The 18,865-nt window shown below is 44.0% G+C and overlaps 1 protein-coding gene across 1 annotated transcript in view; it reads left to right on the forward strand.

The window, feature by feature from the left end:
• The first annotated feature begins 726 nt into the window (after nucleotides 1-726).
• AP1S3 (adaptor related protein complex 1 subunit sigma 3) overlaps nucleotides 727-18,865 on the forward strand; it is a 59,802-nt gene continuing 41,663 nt past the window's right edge. The window contains exon 1 of the mRNA XM_028150876.2: nucleotides 727-832. Within this exon, the coding sequence (XP_028006677.1) occupies nucleotides 830-832 (3 nt within the window). The 5' untranslated portion in view covers nucleotides 727-829. The remainder of the gene's footprint in view (nucleotides 833-18,865) is intronic.

An 18,865-nucleotide genomic window follows, 5' to 3' on the forward strand; every position in this document is an offset into this window, starting at 1 on the left:
TTCCACTAGGCAAGAAACCCTTAAAGGGAAGACTGTAGGTGTTTTCCATAGATCAGTCAGCAAGGTGTGTGCAATAGGGCTGAGCCCTGCTTTGAAATCAGATAGAAAGAGAAGATCCAGGCAACAGGTCCAAGATGGAGAGAAAACGGACGCTGGCCTGAGAATTAGAAGTTTGGAAAGCAGCTCTCCTGAAATCACAGTAACTCTGGACCATCTGTCAGGAGGCAAACTCATTGCATCACCTGGGGTTTAATTGTTAAATAATCCTCTTTCAGAGCCCTCTGGCAGATGCAGGAGTGGAAGCCATCAGGCATGTAGCAACAGAAAGCCTGGATATGGAGGCACTGAGATTTTTGAGGACTTTGAGGTTGGAGGCTGTTGCTGTCTTGCGGGCTTTTAGTGTAAATGATGCCCTAATGTAGGAAAGACCCATTGCCTTCTGGCTCCTGCTCACCTCTTGAACCTCCTCTCTCTTAGCTCCAACCACAGAGGCCTTGTTTGGGGTCTATTGAAAAAGACAGCTAACTCTTTTTTTTTTTTCTGCCCGGCTGCATTGGAGGCGCGCAGGTGAATTGTCACCTGAGGCCGCCAGCGCGGCGCTGGGCGGGGCGAGGGGCGGGGGAGGAGGAAGAGGAGGGGAGGAGGGGTGACTGGGGGAGCGGCAGGGGAGCCGGCGGGGAGGAGGAGTCTGCAAACTTTCAGTTCGAGGGCATTGTGGGAAGCAGCCATGGTCTGAGGCAGATGCCTCACCTGTCAGCCGCGCGGGCTCCTGCACTTGGCTCTCGCCACTCGGCACTCGTCAGGCTGGGGCGGAGGCGGCCGGGTCACCATGGTGAGTGCCCGAGATCGGGGCGGCGCTGACCCGCGAGTGAGCGCTCTGGCTCTTGAGAGGCACCTGCGGAGCCTGTCCCGGCGCGCGCTCCGTGAGGGCGGCTGCCGGGTCCCGCCGGCGTCCCCCGGCCCGTCGGTGCCTGTGGCCCAGCCGCCGGGGCGCCCGGGACACCAGCCCGGGACTCTCGCGGCCACCTGGCGCCGCTGCTTCATTCATTCAACCAACGTTTGCTGAGCGCGTAGGCTCTGCCAGGCGCGGTGCCAGGCGCTGGGGATATCGCGGAGGATCGGTGGAGACCTCGCTCTCCGGGGCTCAAGTTCTAAGAGGGAGGTGTGGCTGGAGGGAGACTTGTAATACACGAGTAACATAAAGAGAGTGAGTGCTCTGTCTTCTCAAACACAAGGAGACGGAGGGGTGGAGAGGCAAGTCTGCAGGGAGGGCGTGCGGGAAAGGCCGCTTGGAGGAGGTGGTGACGTCTGAGGTCCTGGAGGAGCCCTGCCGTGGTGGGAGCAGGCAGAGGAAAGGCCATGGAGAAGAAACCTGGCCACATGAGGTCGGGCCTTATAAGCCAAGTTAAGGAGTTTGGTTTTCACTCCATCTGAGTGGGGGATCCTTGGGAGCATGTTAGCAGGAAAACTGACCTTATCTCTTCTATATATATTTATTTTATTGATTGATTAAGGTATTCCATATGTGTCCTTATCTCCCCTTGCCCCCACCCCCACACCCCAACCCGGCTCATGCCCTCACCCCCCTGGTGTCTGTGTCCATTGGTTAGGCTTATATGCATGCATACAGGTCCTTTGGTTGATCTCTCCCCGGTACCCCCACCCTCCCCTACTTTCCCTCTGAGGAGGTTTGATGGTCTGATCGGTGCTTCTCTGTCTCTGGATCTGTTTTTGTTCATCAGTTTATGTTGTTCATCATATTCATATTTCTAAAAGATCTTTTTGGCGGCTGGTGGAGGTTAGACGTGTATGTGTGTGTGTAGGAGTATCACAGTGAGAACAGGGAGACCAGTTGCAGTGCTGCAGGGGACAGGTGGATGGATGCACTTGGGTGGAAGCGACAGCTTCAGGCACCTCTTGCTCTTGCCTTCTGTCCACGTAGCATTTTGAGAGCGCAGTGGCCTGAGCTGCACCAGACCCACTTCATCAGGTGACCTCACTCCCCAAATCCCGGGAAAAGTGACCTGCAAGCCCCGGGTGCTCTCTGCTCAGGTGGCCCACTGCAGGCAGGTCAGGAGGACATGTGGGTTCAGACAGTTGATGGACGAGGAGAGCAGCGGAGAGCCGAGCTCCTGGACAGGAAGGCCCAGGTGCCAGTTCCTAGGAGGGCTTTGGCTGCACAGACTAGAGCAGTGGTCGGCAAACTCATTAGTCAACAGAGCCAAATAACAACAGTACAACGATTGAAATTTCTTTTGAGAGCCAATTTTTTAAACTTCTTCTAACGCCACTTCTTCAAAATAGACTCGCCCAGGCCGTGGTATTTTGTAGAAGAGCCACACCCAAGGGGCCAAAGAGCCGCGTGTGGCTCGCGAGCCGCGGTTTGCCGACCACGGGAGTAGAGGCATGTGGAGGCACCGTTGCTTGCTTGCTGAGGGTTCCTGGTAAATACAGTGTGATGCAAAAAGGAGGCTGTAAATAATGGAGCAGCTCTCTTGGCTTGCTCAGGTTTCCAAAGGAACAAGGTGACGGTGAGCAGCGCAGCCCGCCTGCATCATTCGCCTGATGGAGGGTGGAATGAGGCCGTGGAGTTCCTGAGCAGCTGAAGACAGCTCCCAGCCCAGGGGCTGCGGCAGGGTCCATGCTCTAGCACCTGCTGTGGAGATTTAATTTTCTTGCTGGTGAAATTTGTGGCCAGTTGATCAGAAATGTGCAAAGTTTCCCTGGTTTTCCACTAGATCTTGCCCAACAGGAAATATTAATGTCTTGGGCACCTGTGACAGGACAAGTGGCATGCACAACCCTTGCATGTATGATCTCCTTGCAACAACCAGATGAGAGGAACTGCTATGCTCTTTGCCTTTTACCTGTTCTAGCAGCGCGTCCTTGGATAAGCATTTGACCTCTCTATGCTAGTTTGCTCATGGAAATAATATTTGTTCTTAATTTGTAAGGCAGGGGTCCTTAGGAGTCCCTAAGACTTTTCAGAGGGCCACAAGGCCTAACTGTTTTCATGATAACACATGATATTATCTGCCCTGTTCATGTTCATTCCCATGTGACTGCACATAGAATTCTATTGAGGAGAATGTAACAGTATGACCTGGGGTAGTGCACCAATTGAATGCAGAAGCAGGAGAGTCCAACTGCCTTCTATTGAGCCAGAAATTATGGAGACTTGCCGAAATGTAACAGTGCCACCCTTCTCACTTTTTTTTTGCTTTGGAAAATATTGTTATTCTTCATAAAAAAGTTATCTCTGTTAGTGTGTAATAGCTTTATTGTTTATTTTAAATGAGCCTGGCAGGGCTGCGGTGGCTCAGTGGTTGAGTATTGACCTATGAACCAGGAGGTCACAGTTTGATTCCTGGTCAAGGCATATGCCGGAATTGCAGGCTCGATCCATGATTGTGCAGGAGGCAGTTGATCAATGATTCTCTCTCATCTTTGATGTTTCTATCTCTCCCTCTCCCTCTCCCTTCCTCTCTGAAATCAATAAAAATATATTTAAAAAAATAAATGAATCAGTGAATTTCTAAACGTTTTCTCCATTTAAATGTATAATATATGGCTACAACCTACATAAACAACAATTTGGGCCCTAGCTGGTTTGGCTCAGTGGATAGAGCCTTGGCCTGCAGACCAAAGGGTCCTGGGGTTGATTCCAGTCAAGGGCACATACCTTGGTTGTAGGCTCCTCTCCAGCCCAGGCCCTGGTCAGAGAGATGTGTTTCTCTTACATTGATGTTCCTCTCTGTCTTTCCCTCTCTCTTCCACTCTCCCTAAAAATCAATGGAAAAATATCCTCGGTTTAGAATTAACAAAACAAAACAACAAAACAAAAAAAACACAACAATTTGGGGGCTGTCTATTTTTAAGAGTGTAAAGGCATCAGAGACAGATTGTGTGGGTTAATGCAGATGAAAATGCATAGAGCAGCTTTGCCTACTATAAGTGCTCAGTGACCATGATGCCTCATCTATTTTTTTCTGTCAAATGGTAGGGAATAATCACTGGTCCTCTCTATTGCCCTGCAACACTAGGTGTTTTTTGCGAGGGCCGTTTTGTAACCCCAGTCTTTGTCCCGCTCCGTTCCTGACTCTTGCCAATTCTTACTCTAGGAAACTGGCCAGTGCTTAGAGCATCCCACCTGGAATGTGCACACAGGAAAAGGTTCTGGATTCCACTGTGCGGGTGACCCAGGTTTCCAGCACAGAGATTTCACACCTCACGCATCTTGGAGCCGTGTTTGTACTTGAATCATACTGTATGAATCAGCTTTGTACTTCTGCACCCTGCCTTTGTTTTAGAAATCTCTACCTTGGAAAACAATGCTACGGTTATTGTATTTCAGGGGCCGGGAGCCCAGTGCACGTAAACATCTTACTGGGAAGAATTTGCTACTGAATGGTTAAAATGTTGATGGAAGGATTTTATCTTTAAACTAGAGGCCCAGTGCACGAAATCGTGCAAGGGGCTCAGCCCTCGATGCCTTAGCCATCCCTCACAGCCCCCGCCTCGTCCGGAAGGTCATCGACAGTCTCTTCTGCTGTTCAGTCTAATTAGCATATTAGCTCTTTATTATATAGGATATATTTTTATTGATTTCAGAGAGGAAGGGAGTGGGAGAGAGAGATAGAAACATCAATGATGAGAGAGAATCATTGATCAGCTGCCTTCTGCACGTCCCACACTGGGAACTGAGCCTGCAACTTGGGCATGTGCCCTGACCAGGAATCGAACCGTGACCTCTTGTGGTGATCACATCATAAGGTATATAAATGCTCCACCACTGAGCCACACCGGCGGGATGATGGAAGGATTTTTTAATTTGTTTCTTTATTTTTCTCCCCCGTATGAAGATAGCAGTGAAGATTTATAGGGTGAATTTTAAAAGGCTTTGGGGACACCGTAAATAAAAATGCAAGCAGACTTTGCTTTATGCAGGCCACGTGCTTCTGAAGAGTTGAAGTGACTTTTAAAACCATGTTGTGAACAAAACAGGGGAATTGCCCATTGAAAGAAACTCAAATGGAAAGCCCTTTTGAAATATGAGTAATCATCTGCTTGTGTTGCAGATTCAGTTCTCATAATGTATGTTATTTATCTAAACTGTGATAGACCGATGTTGAAACGTCAACAATTTCTTGCTGCGATTTTGTCTTCTTTAGAGAGACCTTCCCAAGCTGAACTGTGCCGCCATTTCTTTCCCAGAATTCATGTTAGTTTGAAGCAGCATGAGTGCACCCTTCTTCTAAATCAGATAATTCCGTTTTCCGTGTTCATTGCAGTCTCTTTACATTACGTAGACATAGGAAAGGTGAAAAGGAATTGGGGAGGGGGAGGGAGGAGAACCCCAACTATGCGCCTGTAAATCCTGTCATGTGCCCCCTCCCCACCCAGTATATTAATTTGATTGTCTGTGGCATAAGTGAATTGTAATCAGGATGGAGTCATTTGGGCAGTTTAAATTCCAGTCTGAGGGTGAAGCAGTCTATTGCTGTAATGAGCACTTTCCTCCCCTTGAGGCCCGGTCTGGGCTGCTGGCCAGCGGTTGGTGTGGGGGACGGGGGCTTTGGAATAGGGAGGGAAATGACCCTTTGTGGTGTTCAGTTGTCCCAAGAGGGTTCACCCACTTCCCTTCCCACAGATCTCCCAACAGCACCAGGGAAACTTGTATTTGCCTCTCGCCAGGGCTGTTACTTCTGGGTTCCTATTACTCGTTTTTATGACAAATACTGACAAGAGCTTATGATTTTTATGTGGCGTTTTGCTAGCAGCAGCTGGAAGGGAACGGTCAGCAGACTGCGTGTTTGCCACACTGTATCGTCAATGCTTGTCCCGTTGGGTCCCATGAATTATTTCATTATGGACAGACAGAGGATAATAAAGTTATCCTTTCCCTTCTCACACAAATAAAGTCCCTTTAAGAGTCATGCATTGCTTGACTTCTCTGTGAATCCTTCATTTAAAAACATCATTATAGTTCATTATAGTTGGCATACAATATTATACTAGTTTGAGGTGCACAACATAGAGATTTGACATTTATATACCTTATGATGTGATCACCACAGTAGGTCTAGTAACCATGGGTCCCCATACAAAGTTACGATGTGATTGGCTATATTTCCTATGCTGTACATTGCATCCCCATGGCTTATTTATTTTATAACTGGAAGTTTGTACCTCTTATTCCCCTTCACCTTTTTCACCCACTCCCCACCCTCCTCTTCTCTGGCAAGCACCTAATTTTTCTCTGTATCTATGAGTTTCAAACAAAACAGAACAGAAACAAACTCCTTCCCCTTTTTTGTTGTTACTACATCTTCCCAGAGATCTGAGACCTCTCTGAGGTTACTCCTTCCCTGGGGCCTCTCCTTTGCCCTCACAGAGTCTCTTTTCCTGGTATATCTCAGTCTTCTCTGATGGAATTCTTTGTTTCCCCTGAAGTGTCCTAGTCATGTATTTACCCAGGAGAAACTCCCTAATCACCATTCGAAGCCCCCAGATCCCAGATGTGATAGAATGTAAGCATAAATCAGAGGCAAATGCCCCTCAAATGCTCTGTGTTGTACCAACCTGTCTTGCCAGCATCCTGACTGGGAAAATACTTGTTGCATGGCTGCCAATAGCAGAATACAGTAATTTATACGGCACGTTGTTTATTTAAGTTAAAGATGAAATGCCATTGACCCTTATGAGGAAGGTGGGCTTCAAAAAACTCTCCCATAAAGCCCCAAGCCTGAAAACTTTCCCACAGATAGATCTGGTTGTGAGATAGCTCTCTCTAAATCGTTTTTTTAAAACTGCCTGGGGAGGAATAATACTATCACTCACTAGTTTCTCAGTGCGATGGGGCATAGACCTAAAGTACATTCAGTGAAGAATAAGGGCATTCAGGATTCTATTTTGAATGCCCTTTTTGCAGCTTGTCCAGCAGGACTTTGGGGTGGTAAGAATTTATGGGTATGTGGTGAGGTCCACTGGACACTAAAATACTCCTGGAGCCTTCCTTTCATCTGGGTCTATGAGGAGGAGGAACTGAGGTCATAGTTTGCAAACTGAGGCGCTCATGCCCTTTTTATACTCATCCTTGCAGAGGGGGGCCTCAGAGGATGAACACTACTCATCCAGATGATTTTTAGATGAAAAAATATTATTTTTTTGCATTAAAACGTGAATATATTTGGGTCCAAGATGTAAAATTCACATAAGCATTAAAGATAAAAGCCTAACAAATAGCATGCTTATGGCTAGTTGCTCAAGGCTAACCCTCTACATCTCCCAAGGCTACTTGCCTTTGCTGCTGTTACGACTATTTGGGTAGAAAAATTTAAGAGAGCGTTCTAAGGCAGAGTCAGAAAATTTTTTCTGTCGAGGGCTGGATTGTAAATGTTTTAGGTTTTGTGGGCTCTGTAGTTTCTGTCACTGTTAACTCTTCTACTGTAGAGTGAAAGAAACCAGGGACAAGGTGTGAATGAGTGTGGATACATTTTAATAAAACTTTATTTACCAAAACAAGGGAGGGCCAGAATTGGCCTATAGGCTGTCGTTGGTTGCCCCATGTTCTAAGGCAACTTCCATGTATTCACTCGTAAGTATATTAGACAAATGCATCAGACACACTGGCAGTGTTCCAGGCACGATTGGCTGCGTGACTGGTGGGACCCAGTGCAAAATGAAAATGTAGGGGCCCTTGTTTGGAGTTTACTGAGCATTTTCAGATGATGACAGCAGTAATCTGAAAAAAAAAAAATCATTATAGTTCATTATAGCTGGCATGCAGTATTATACTAGTTTGAGGTACACAACAAGTGTGGTGCCCTTCGAACCCAGGCATCCGGGTGTCCACAGAAACCAGCCCTGCGTCTGGGCCCCAGAGATTGTGCTGGGTAAGCCAGAAGTTTCCTACTCTCCTGGAACCCCCATTCCTGGTGGGAAGTTCTGTAAACTTTCTAAATAATTTTGCATCAAGCACACAGCAAAGGATTATACTAAACAGCTTGGCTAAGTCCTCATCTTTCGGGAAATTGCTGCCATTTCTGAGATGGGCGGTGTGGGGACCTAGTTGAGGCATGTGGATCGGGGAGCAATGCTGGCCTTGTGGGCTAACTCAGGTCCTGACACCTCCAACCCTTCTTGGCCTGAGGAGGGGGTGCCATTGCTCAGCTGGAGCCTTTGCAGGGTCATTTCCTGGACCAGTTCCGATTGAACACAGCGTTCAGGAGCATCTGCCGCATTTAGTTTCAGATGATTGCTTCTGCCACAGGCATGCCTTTCTCCATCTCCCCACACAGCCCCGGGCGCAGGACACCATGGCTTCCCAGCCCCTCTCATGTCTGCTCTGTTCATCCAGGTATGGCGTAACGTGTCAGCTTAGATCCTGCACATTCTTCCCCCATTTGTGTAAAATAAACATACAGATACCCCTATATATAAACTGAAAGCTTCCAGAAGGAATATGCAAGAGACCGCGATTGTCTCTGGAAAGGGCTCTAAGCATCCGGTGTGGCAAGATTTTTATTGTCTGTTCTATTATTAGATGCTTCAGTGTTTTCTATTTTAATGTAATACCTTTTTTAAAATTTATTTTTTATTGTTGACAGTATTAAAGATGTCCCCCAATACCCGCCCCCCCTTTTGACCCTCTCCACCCAGCCCCCCACCATGCCTCACCCCAGGCCTTCACCATCCTGTTTGAGTCCATGGGCTATGCATAGATGCATATAAATTCTTTGATGAATCTCTTCCCACCCACGCCACTTCCCTTCCCCTGAGATCTGTCAGTCTGTTCCATGAATCCATGTCTCTGGACTTATTTATTTTATTTTGTTCCTCAGTTTATTTTACCTTTTAAATGATATAAAAATGACTTCATAAATATGTTGTTTTTATTGCTTCTCCAGCAAAACTCTGTTTTGTTTTTCTCTGTTTTATAACTTCTTAAGCTTGGATGTGTTTGGAATTGGGATGGTAGCAGGAGGAGTCCCCTTAAAACACACACACACACACACACACACACACACATTTCTCTTTCTTTCTCACTAACTTGGGCTTGGGCTCTTGGCTAGAGTTCAGAACTTCTAATTGTATTTTACTTTCATATGAGAACTGAGAATAGCTGGGGAGAAAAATGTGAGCCAACTTACTCACTTCAGTGACTCTGAAACTTTTGGTCACAGGTAAAATAACATTTCTAGTTGCTTCACAGGACTGAACCATTCAAGTACAGATGTGTTTGTCAGGTCATCCGGGGTAGGCCTCTCTACATTTAGTGGACAGCTGAACATTCCAGCAAAAGGGAGAAGTCACATACTAAAAAAGTCGGGAAGGACCCGTCAAATCTGGTATCAGATCCAGATTATCACTGAATTGTTCTGCCCCCAGTTTCAGTGTCTGCTGCTTTTCCTCGTTTTCCGTGAAAAAAGAAAAAAATCGGGTTTCATCCTGCAGCTGAAGCTATAAGAGGACTGAAAAAAAATAATGTGTCTTCAACGAGAAGTGTGAGAATTTCATCAGGTGACAGAACATTCTGTCAGAAGAGGCAACTCTGTTGTGTGACACACGGAGCATTTCACACAGGTTTTCACGAAGCCTTTGCTTGCTCGCATCTAGAAGAAGGTGTGGGACCAGGTGTGATGTGGCAGGGAGTGGGGAGGTGGCGAGGTGGACACCCCTGGCCCTGCGTGTAAGCTGCGCGACTTGGACACGTGGCTCCTTCTCCTAGTCAGGCCCACTTCCTTGGGTTACCTGAGGATTGAATGAGAGAATCCAGTTCAAGCCTTTTGCACGGGGGCCCTGGAATTCATTCCATAATGTTAGCTAGGCTATATTTTAAAGAAATAGGAAAAAGCTAATAAACCACTTAAAAATTGGTTCATAAGACTTACCGTATTTTTCCCCCCTGAGGAATTCATTTGAACAGATAAAATAAAGAAACAAAATGTCATAGACTGCCAATATTGGGGAGGTGGGAGAAGGTAAGGGTTATCCTAAGATCCCATTTTTTCTGAATGTGATTCAAAAAACTCCATGTATGCATAGAACGTTTTTCTTTTATTCCTTAAACAGGCACGTGCCCTCGGTTTCTTTACTAAGGAGTCAATTCCTCAATTCTAAGTGTGCTGTGTATGAATTCTACCTTTCAGAGTCCATTTGGCCTCATGGTTTTAAAACCTTAAGAATTCAGATGATGTAGTCTACATCAGCAAGCTTTGGGAGGCTTGACTCTATACCAAGGCAGGTCAGATTGAACCTGAACTTAGAAAGAGTACATGGGTGTGCCACCTCCCACCTCTTAATATAGTTTGCTCATAGCTGTAGGTATCGTTATCAAGGCATGAAGGCCCTGGCATCTGATTTTTCATGAGTGCTGGATTGGCTGCAGTCGGAAGAAAATGAAAGTTCTTAATAAACATTTCAGTGGTCATTACCATGCAGGGTGCTGAGTTCAGCAAATTTAAGCATATTTAGCCTACTTAAGCACAGCCTCTTGAACAATTTTTCCTGATCACACACACACAAAAATTTACATTGAGATCAAATAAGCATCACTGTGAAATATGAATAGGGTCCCAAGTTATTAATGTTTCATTCAACTTCAAAGTCATATTGAAAATTGCCTGGAACTTTTGCCTCCTTTTCCGGTATCTTTAATTTCCTTGAAAGATTTGAAACAGAACCAAAGGCCAGTCTGCCTCTCAAAAGACTCCAGGAGGAAAATGTAATTAGAGGCATATTTTCTATTAGGCAAAATTAACCAACTAAGAAGTATCCTTGATGTAATCTAAGTTGATTATTCTGTCCAGAGGAAATGATAAATGGAGGAATAGTATGTGAATCACTTTTCAGGTTGTTGTTGTTTTTCCCCACTTGTTAATCCTTATGTTCTTAACTGTGGAGGTTATCAGAAAAGAAAACCCCACAAGCCTGAGGTCTGTTTCCTGATTACAAGACATGGTGCTGTTGGGAAGAAATTTCTCACATGCATAGCAAACCTAGCCAGGTGCGGGGGTGGGTAATTAAACTCTGAAGCGTGTTGTTTGGATTGTAGAATTGCTGCAGGGACTCTGTGGAGGAGGCCTTGGGAGGGCTCTGGAGGGACAGGAGTGAGGCTGAGCCCAGAAGGGCAGGCCGCCCTGCCTTCAGCTTTTCAGAAAAGCGTGTGGGTATGCATGTATGGATATGTGTCTGAGGGGGAAGGATTGATGCGTAGACTATAAAGAAAGGTGATTTTAAGGAAATGTAGGTCCCGGAGAAGAGAGCCTGCTGAGTCTACCACGAGGAGCAGGTCACCCTCTCCTCTTACCCTGCCTTCCTGTCAATCCCATTGAGGGATGATTTCTCCAGAATATTCGGGCAATGGCATTTCTCACAGGTGGACTCGAGGAACTAAAAAGAAAAACTTTTCAAAATTTTAGAGTTACAAAATAAATATTAGTACCATCCTTAAGCATTTGGGGAAATGAGTCAAAAGTAGTTGGAGCATTGTCCAAAGTCAGGAGGAGCCTCCCTCCCCTCCAGCTGAAGCTGCCAGTGTACGTGTGTGTGTGTGTGTGTGTGTGTGTGTGTGTGTGTGTGTATACGTGTGTGTGTGTGTGTGTGTGTGTGTGTGTGTGTATTTTGTCTCTGAGTGGGTTAGTTCCCTTGTGCTTTTCTAAAAAACCATCTGCTACCCTGTATGTCTGTTTGCCCCCGAGCTTTCTTCCTCCAACACTAACGTCTGTTCTGAGAGGGGAAGCTTCTTTGAATAGCAGCATAAGGCAGACGTCACTAGGAAGACAGACGAGCATGGTGCTTGGAAGGACTGCTGGACTGAAAGGTGAGGGGATCCAGGTCCTTCACCCAGTGATGCTCATAGCTGTGACCTTCACAGGGTCACTCAACATCCTAGGACATGCTCTCAGCTGTCACACTAGGAGAGCTTGGGCCTATGATATAATCTTGAAAATTCTTTCTGGCTCTCATACCCTGTTATCAGCAATAAGAAAATCACATGCCTCTTCGATCCTATTATACATTAGTAGCAAAATGAGAAGCAGGGCTGGCCTGGGGCTAAATGGTTGATCTGCGTGTCCTCGTGTTACTGTTGATCAGGAGCTGGGCTCGTCCTAGATGTAGCTTGCAGGTGGGGCTCTTGTGTCCGAAGCTGGCATGAAGGGACAACGGCCACACCAGCAGAGAGCGCATGGAACTATGTATGGAGCCTGGCATTGCTCACCCACCTATTTGTGTGTCTAGGCTCTGACTGGATTGAGTGAAGTTTTGGCTTCAATCAGGTTCAGTGCCGAAGCAGCACAGCATTATAATTTTGCTGTGGGTACACATTTACTAAATGCCTACTGTGCTCTGCGCCCGGAACTGGAGATTATCAAGAGACGCAGAGGAAATAGAAATGCTTATGCTTCTGATCCCACAGGGAGGAAAACTTATATAAATGGAGCAGCTGGTATTCTACCCTCCCTTGTGGGTTTCTTTCACGAATGTTGAAAACAGAAATGTGGTCAAGAAGGGTTAGGGTACATGGGGAGTGTGAATTTTGAGAGAGGTTCTCAAAATATTACTGACTTGGTTTGGTGAGGAGCCTGTTTCACACATGGGGGAGGAAGAAGGGGCTGGGTGGTGAGATGGGTCTGCAAGTGGATTATGTGGCTGCATATGGGACCGGATTTGGAAAACTCTCTCTCTCTCTCTCTCTCTCTCTCTCTCTCTCTCTCTCTCTCTCTCTCTCTCTCTCTCTCTTTCTTCTCTCTCTTTAACACGCACACACAATCCCCATCAATTTAGTTCCTAGAAAAAGGAGTCGTTTTGGTGGAGAATGTTGAATGACAGAGAGGATTGTCTCCCTGCCATTTGTGGGGAGGACAGGCCAAGAAAGTCTGGTATTTTTGTTTTCTGTTCAGAGTCATCATTTCATAGATACGGACTATGAGCATTGTGACAGACCTACTGGCACAAACAGCGAAAATAAAACTCTATTTTGTTGCTTTTTTTCCCCCCAGATAATAGGAGCACATGCATATGTATAGATTGGATTGACTTGAAGTTTCAAAGTGAAATGTACAGTTTTATGTTAATTTTTTATTATATCAGATAAGTTGAACAATCACATCCATATCTCAGAAAAACTTGAACCTATCATTTTTTTACACCTTTCAAATTTTTAATTGAGATGAGCCTACTGATCCTGAGCTTAGAAGCTGGGCCAATATCAAATTGCTGTAAAATGTTCTATTTTTTTTTTTGGAGATGTAATTGACATATAACAATATATTAGTTTCAGGTATACAGCATAATGATTCAATATATGTGTATATATAGTGACATGAGCACCACAGTAAGTCTAGTTAACATTCATGGTTATTTTCTAAGAAAAGTCAGACAATAAATATTTTTTTGTTAAGCAGCTTAATATCATTGCCTATGTTAACGCAAAAAAAAAAAGAAAATTCAAACGTGTAAAGATTTTTTTGGAGTTTATATAAGCCAAACTGTCCACAATTATCTCAACATATTGGGATAATGCTCCAGAGAATGGCAGTTTTTTACCTTGTTTTATACATTACAATCAAAAGAGGAGACATAAGTGGGTTACATGAAATCTACTGGTGATAGATTAGGAAGGTGGGAGAAATCAAAGTGGGGAATCCTCTGGGATTGGATAAAAATTAAAATGATTGATACATATTTCTTTTACTTAGGTGGGTACAGGGGAGTTAGCAGTCAACAATTAAACATAATAATAACAATGGTCTCCATAGAGTGGTGCCTCTTTGAGGGGTCCAGAAAAAGGGAAATTAGACATTTTAATGATATGTTATCGTAGATGCAAAAAGACAATAGGCTCAGTTAAGGTAAAGACTGACCTTTGTCAGGGAAGATGCCTGCTTAGGAGTGACTACTCACCATAAACTGCTTTTAGTTAAATTTAATTTAATTTCAGACCATCTTTTGTGGTTACTTTAGGTCTCTGAGTTTGCAAAACTGCGATGCAGGCCTTCCCTGAGCTATTCAGGTTAAGATATGGTCTTTTTTTCTGTCCACAGCTATTAAAATTCAAACTATTAAACGTATTTAAGAATCAAACATTTTAAAACTTAATGGACCGAATGCAAAAACTTCAACCAAGACTTCTATGTAAAGCATTAGGGAAAAGGCATTTATCCTGTCTCAATTGCAAGACAAGTAATTTTCAATATGAGAAAAAACAACAACCACCTTTCTAAAAGTGACTTTCTTTGAAATCATGGGCTTGTCTGATTAACTGATGTTTATCCATATTTATTAGCAAAATCAATATCAAAAGTGCCTCAAATCATAACTGAAAGTAAATTTTGGAGCAACTAGCTTAGCAAACATTGTGCTGATAAAATTTGCATTGTTGCAATCTCTGCTCCCCATAAGTCAGCAGCAGGGCCAACACATCATTACTTTAAAGACCACACTAAGTCTTTCTAACAAGAGTTACGTTAAGACTTTAAAAAAAAAAACAAACCAACATTTCTAAACCCCATTTTCCTGAGGTCCTTTTTAGCAGTAGTGAATATAATTGTATTTTATCAGTAAGAGTTCAAAGGACAGAATATTTAAGATAACTACCTTTGCATAATAATTATATTTTTAGCAAGTATTTACAACATGAGTGCTCTATGATATACTTCTAATTTACAGTTACAGTTACATTCTGTTCTAGAATCTTGACTATGGAAGCTAAAAATTTTGGACTTTGATCAAAAGTGATAAAAAAAAAAAAGACACAACATTCTTTTGTTGTTGTTGTTGACTGTGAAATAAGATAATCACAGAGTAGGACTTCCTTTTCTTTACAAAGCATCTTTTTTTATTTCCTAATTTTGTTGAGAAATCATTAACCGGAACATCTTGGGGTGGTATTTTTTTGTAGCATCCTCGAAAGATATTTAATTAAATATCAGCATTACTGCCAACTGCCATAAGTGTTTATGGATGCCATAAACACTTAGTTTATTCTGTAGCTACACATTGCTACAATTAGGTTAGATTTCTGAATTTTTAAAATAACAATTTAAAATGTTGGGCATGGAAAGAGGTGAGAAAATAGAGTGTGCTTTTCTTACATGGCCTGTTTCTCTGTGGGGTGATGTAAGAATGGTTATTTCCAGCAAAAGTGACCCCAGACTGTCTGTTCCATTCTCCCTTAAAAAAAAAAAATGAATACTATTTTCCAGATCTAATGAAAGAAGAAACAAATGTTCAAAATTGAAGACATTAAGTTCATCTTCAGCCCTGTCTGCACATGGCTGATTGCTCTGTACTGGGCGTGGTCTGGGACTGGCTCCCTGTGTGACTTCTGTATAGGGAGCTGGGGGCCACCAGGTAGAGAACAGATGCCCTCTTGCCAATGCATGTTTATTTCACTGCCCACCCTTAATCCCATCACATTTTTTACAGTAGAAAAAGGCACTTAAAGGAATCACATAATGAGATTTGCAGGAGGCCAGGTTCCCTATCAAGTATTTAGCCCTGGAGTTACTTTAATGGCAATTAGATTAATATTAAACTATATTTCCATAACTGAAGTTTAAATCCATGACAGTTGAATAATGTCACCTCCAAAGAAGCTGATGATTCTTACAGTTTTCTGGGATATAAAACCTTTTTGGGAATCTGCTAAATTTTCTGGATCTTCTTCTTAAAGCAATGCACATGAATCCAAATTTTGGCATATACTTTCTTGGAAGTCTACTGACATCCCCTTTCCCTACAATATTATCCTAGACTTGAGCATTTCTTGTAAAGCTGTAGAATCCTACCTGAATTCAATACCTATCCTTGCCACCTATAGTTTGCTAACACTGGAAAAGTCTTCTAAATGCCAACAACATAATTTTTTTTTGTCTTCAGTATTGGTACATCACCTAGGTATGTGGAGTAAACAATAAAATGCATGTAAATGTGCTCAGCATGTGCCTGCCATGCAGAAGGTAATTTTTATTGATAGATATAATTGTCATGTGGAATACCATGTTCAGATTAGTTGAGCAGCAGATTTGAGTCTTCCTGGAGGAAAGTCTCCCTGAGAGGTTAGGTGATGATCAGAAGATTTCTTGGGAGAGCTTAGGACCAGAGGTAGAGTTAGTGGGCCAACGATAGTGCCTTTACAGTTTGCTAACTCATTGCTGTTGCATCTACATCTATGTCAGGTAAACAGTTAACAGTACATACTCTTAGAAGGCAGATAAGACACCTTTTTCCCCTAGAGATGTGTTCACAAATTCTTTCAAATTATCTTTTATTTTCAAGGACCCTACACAACCATTTTTGTTAATAGCAATTTCCTCAGACAGGCCACTGTAGGGTAGATCCTGGAGCCATTTTCTGGTTGTCATTGTAGCCATATCATACTGTGACCATGCCCTGGTTATGTTGATTGGACCATGCCTTCTACAGAGGGCTAATGTCACTGCCTATGGGCTTTTTAAATTTCCAAGTTTTAAATTACCTGTAGTTTTTTTATGAACAATCTATAGTATTTTTGACTCTATGTGTCTATTTATCACATATTTAAAAGGCTCAAGTAGTGTAACGAGCAGTCCTGTCTACACTGTATGCATATGAAGACTGCCTTTGATTGGTGGGAAGGACTGATACGTGGATGTTGGGAAGACCTCAGGCTGTAGAGTCAGACAGATCTGTGTTGGAATCCCTCTTGGCCATTTCCTAGCCTTTGAACTCAGTCACTGTCATGGGTGTTCTGGGACATCTTCATGGCCTCATATGAACGTCCACTATCTCTTCCTTGCCGGTGGTTATTATGATCATGATGCTTCTCTTAGCAATATTGTGTCTTCATGACCTGGAACACTGGCTTTGCTCAAAAAGGGCCCTCTGATCTCTGGATTTGTTTTTGACAAGTGACCAGTTGAAGCAGTTTTTTTTCAAATGTGTGGGAATGGAAGGAAATATCACCCGCTATTTTTCATAGATGTTTATCATTGAATATATTACATTGCATTCCTAATTTAACCAGTGAACCTAACTGATGACAAAATTCATTCTGGTAGTTCTATGTGTTCTATGGAATGTGGAGTAATGTATACAGAAGAATGATTTATGTGCTTGGATTATGCTGTGGAATTTAAAGAATTAGTTTTCTTAGGAAACTAGGACCCATTGCCTTAGTTCTTCTTACAAGGTTCACATGTTAGGTTGGTTTTAAACATTACGCATTGTGCATTTTAGGTTGGTTAGTACCACAGTCCACAGGCATCTAAGGTTGGTTTATACACTTAGGAGGGACAATGATTATTATCTGAGAGTTGGGTCAGACCCTAAGCAATCATTACTTGGGTCTGTAAAGAATTAATTAACACAGTCTCTCTGCTTTCCTTGGATTGCATCCAAAATCAACCCTGGATGGTAACTCTCAGAATTGGCTCCTCCAAACTCTTCCTCCCAAAGGAAATGTGTCACAAACACTGAGCCCATGACTAAAACTTACCAAGCAAGAAGAACCAATGGCAGTCCTTAGTTTCATAGTTAAAGATATTCTAATGTTTTCCAGTGAGGTTTATAGAACATTGATATTTACTTTTAGAATCAATAGTATTGTCTTACTAACTCTATCCACCCTAAAACTAAAGTAAAAAACTAAATCTCATTTATTTAAAGTAAAGATTGGGTTTTTGTTATTATCGTCAGCCTGAGACCTCCTGTACAGTCTTGGAATGCTTGCATTTGCTTTGGTCAAAAGACAATCATATTTGAGATCCAGATCTCCTCTTGACTCAGCAGCTTACCAGCCATGCATCTGTGGGCAGTGCCTTTTCCTCTAGAACTGAATTTTCATTAAATCATATCATATCCACAATTCTCTTCAGCTTTAGCATTCTGCAAAGTGTCTTGTCTATTATATTGGTAACTAGAGGCCCAGTGCAGAAAATTTGTGCACGGGGGTGTGTGTCCCTCAGCCCAGCCTGCACCCTCTCCAATCTGGGACCCCTCAAGGGATGTCCGACTGCCCGTTTAGACTTGATCCCAGTAGGGATCCAGGACTGCTGGCTCCCAACGGCTTATCTGCCTGCCTTCCTGATTGCCCCTAACCTCTTCTGCCTGCCAGCCTGATCACCCCCGAACCACTCCCCTGCCAGCCTGATTGATGCCTAACTGCTCCCCTGCCAGCCTGTTTTCCCCTAACTGCCCTCCCCTGCAGGCTTGGTCACACCTAACTGCTCTCCCCTGCAGGCCTGGGCCCCCCGCAACTGCCCTTCCCTGCAGGCCCAGTCACCCCCAACTTCCCTCCTCTGCCAGCCTGGTTGCCCCTAACTGCCCTCCCCTGCAGGCCTGGTCACCCCTAACTGCCCTTTCCTGCAGGCCCAGTCACCCCCAACTTCCCTCCTCTGCCAGCCTGGTTGCCCCTAACTGCCCTCCCCTGCAGGCCTGGTCACCCCTAACTGCCCTTCCCTGCAGGCCTAGTCACCCCCAAATTCCCTCCTCTGCCAGCCTGGTCACCCATAACTGCCTTCCCCTGCAGGCTTAATCGCCCCCAACTGCCCTCCCTTGCAGACCTGGTCCCTCCCAACTGCCCTCCCCTGCTGGCCATTTTGTGGTGGCCATCTTGTGTCCACATGGGGGCAGCCATCTTTGACCACATGGGGGAAGCCATCTTGTGTGTTGGAGTGACGGTCAATTTACATATTACTCTTTTATTAGATAGGATTTCAATGTGCACAAATATTTAAAACATCGCACTCCACTTTAGATCCATATAGCTCTTTTCTAAACCAAAAAACACCCCATGACTGATTTTCAGAGATAGACAGGAAACCCAGGGGACTAGTTAATAGCCCAGACTTGGGAAGAGTCCTGGTCAAAGATGTAAAGG

Source organism: Eptesicus fuscus, chromosome 11 (genome assembly GCF_027574615.1).
Source record: "Eptesicus fuscus isolate TK198812 chromosome 11, DD_ASM_mEF_20220401, whole genome shotgun sequence".
NCBI classification, from domain to species: domain Eukaryota; kingdom Metazoa; phylum Chordata; class Mammalia; order Chiroptera; family Vespertilionidae; genus Eptesicus; species Eptesicus fuscus.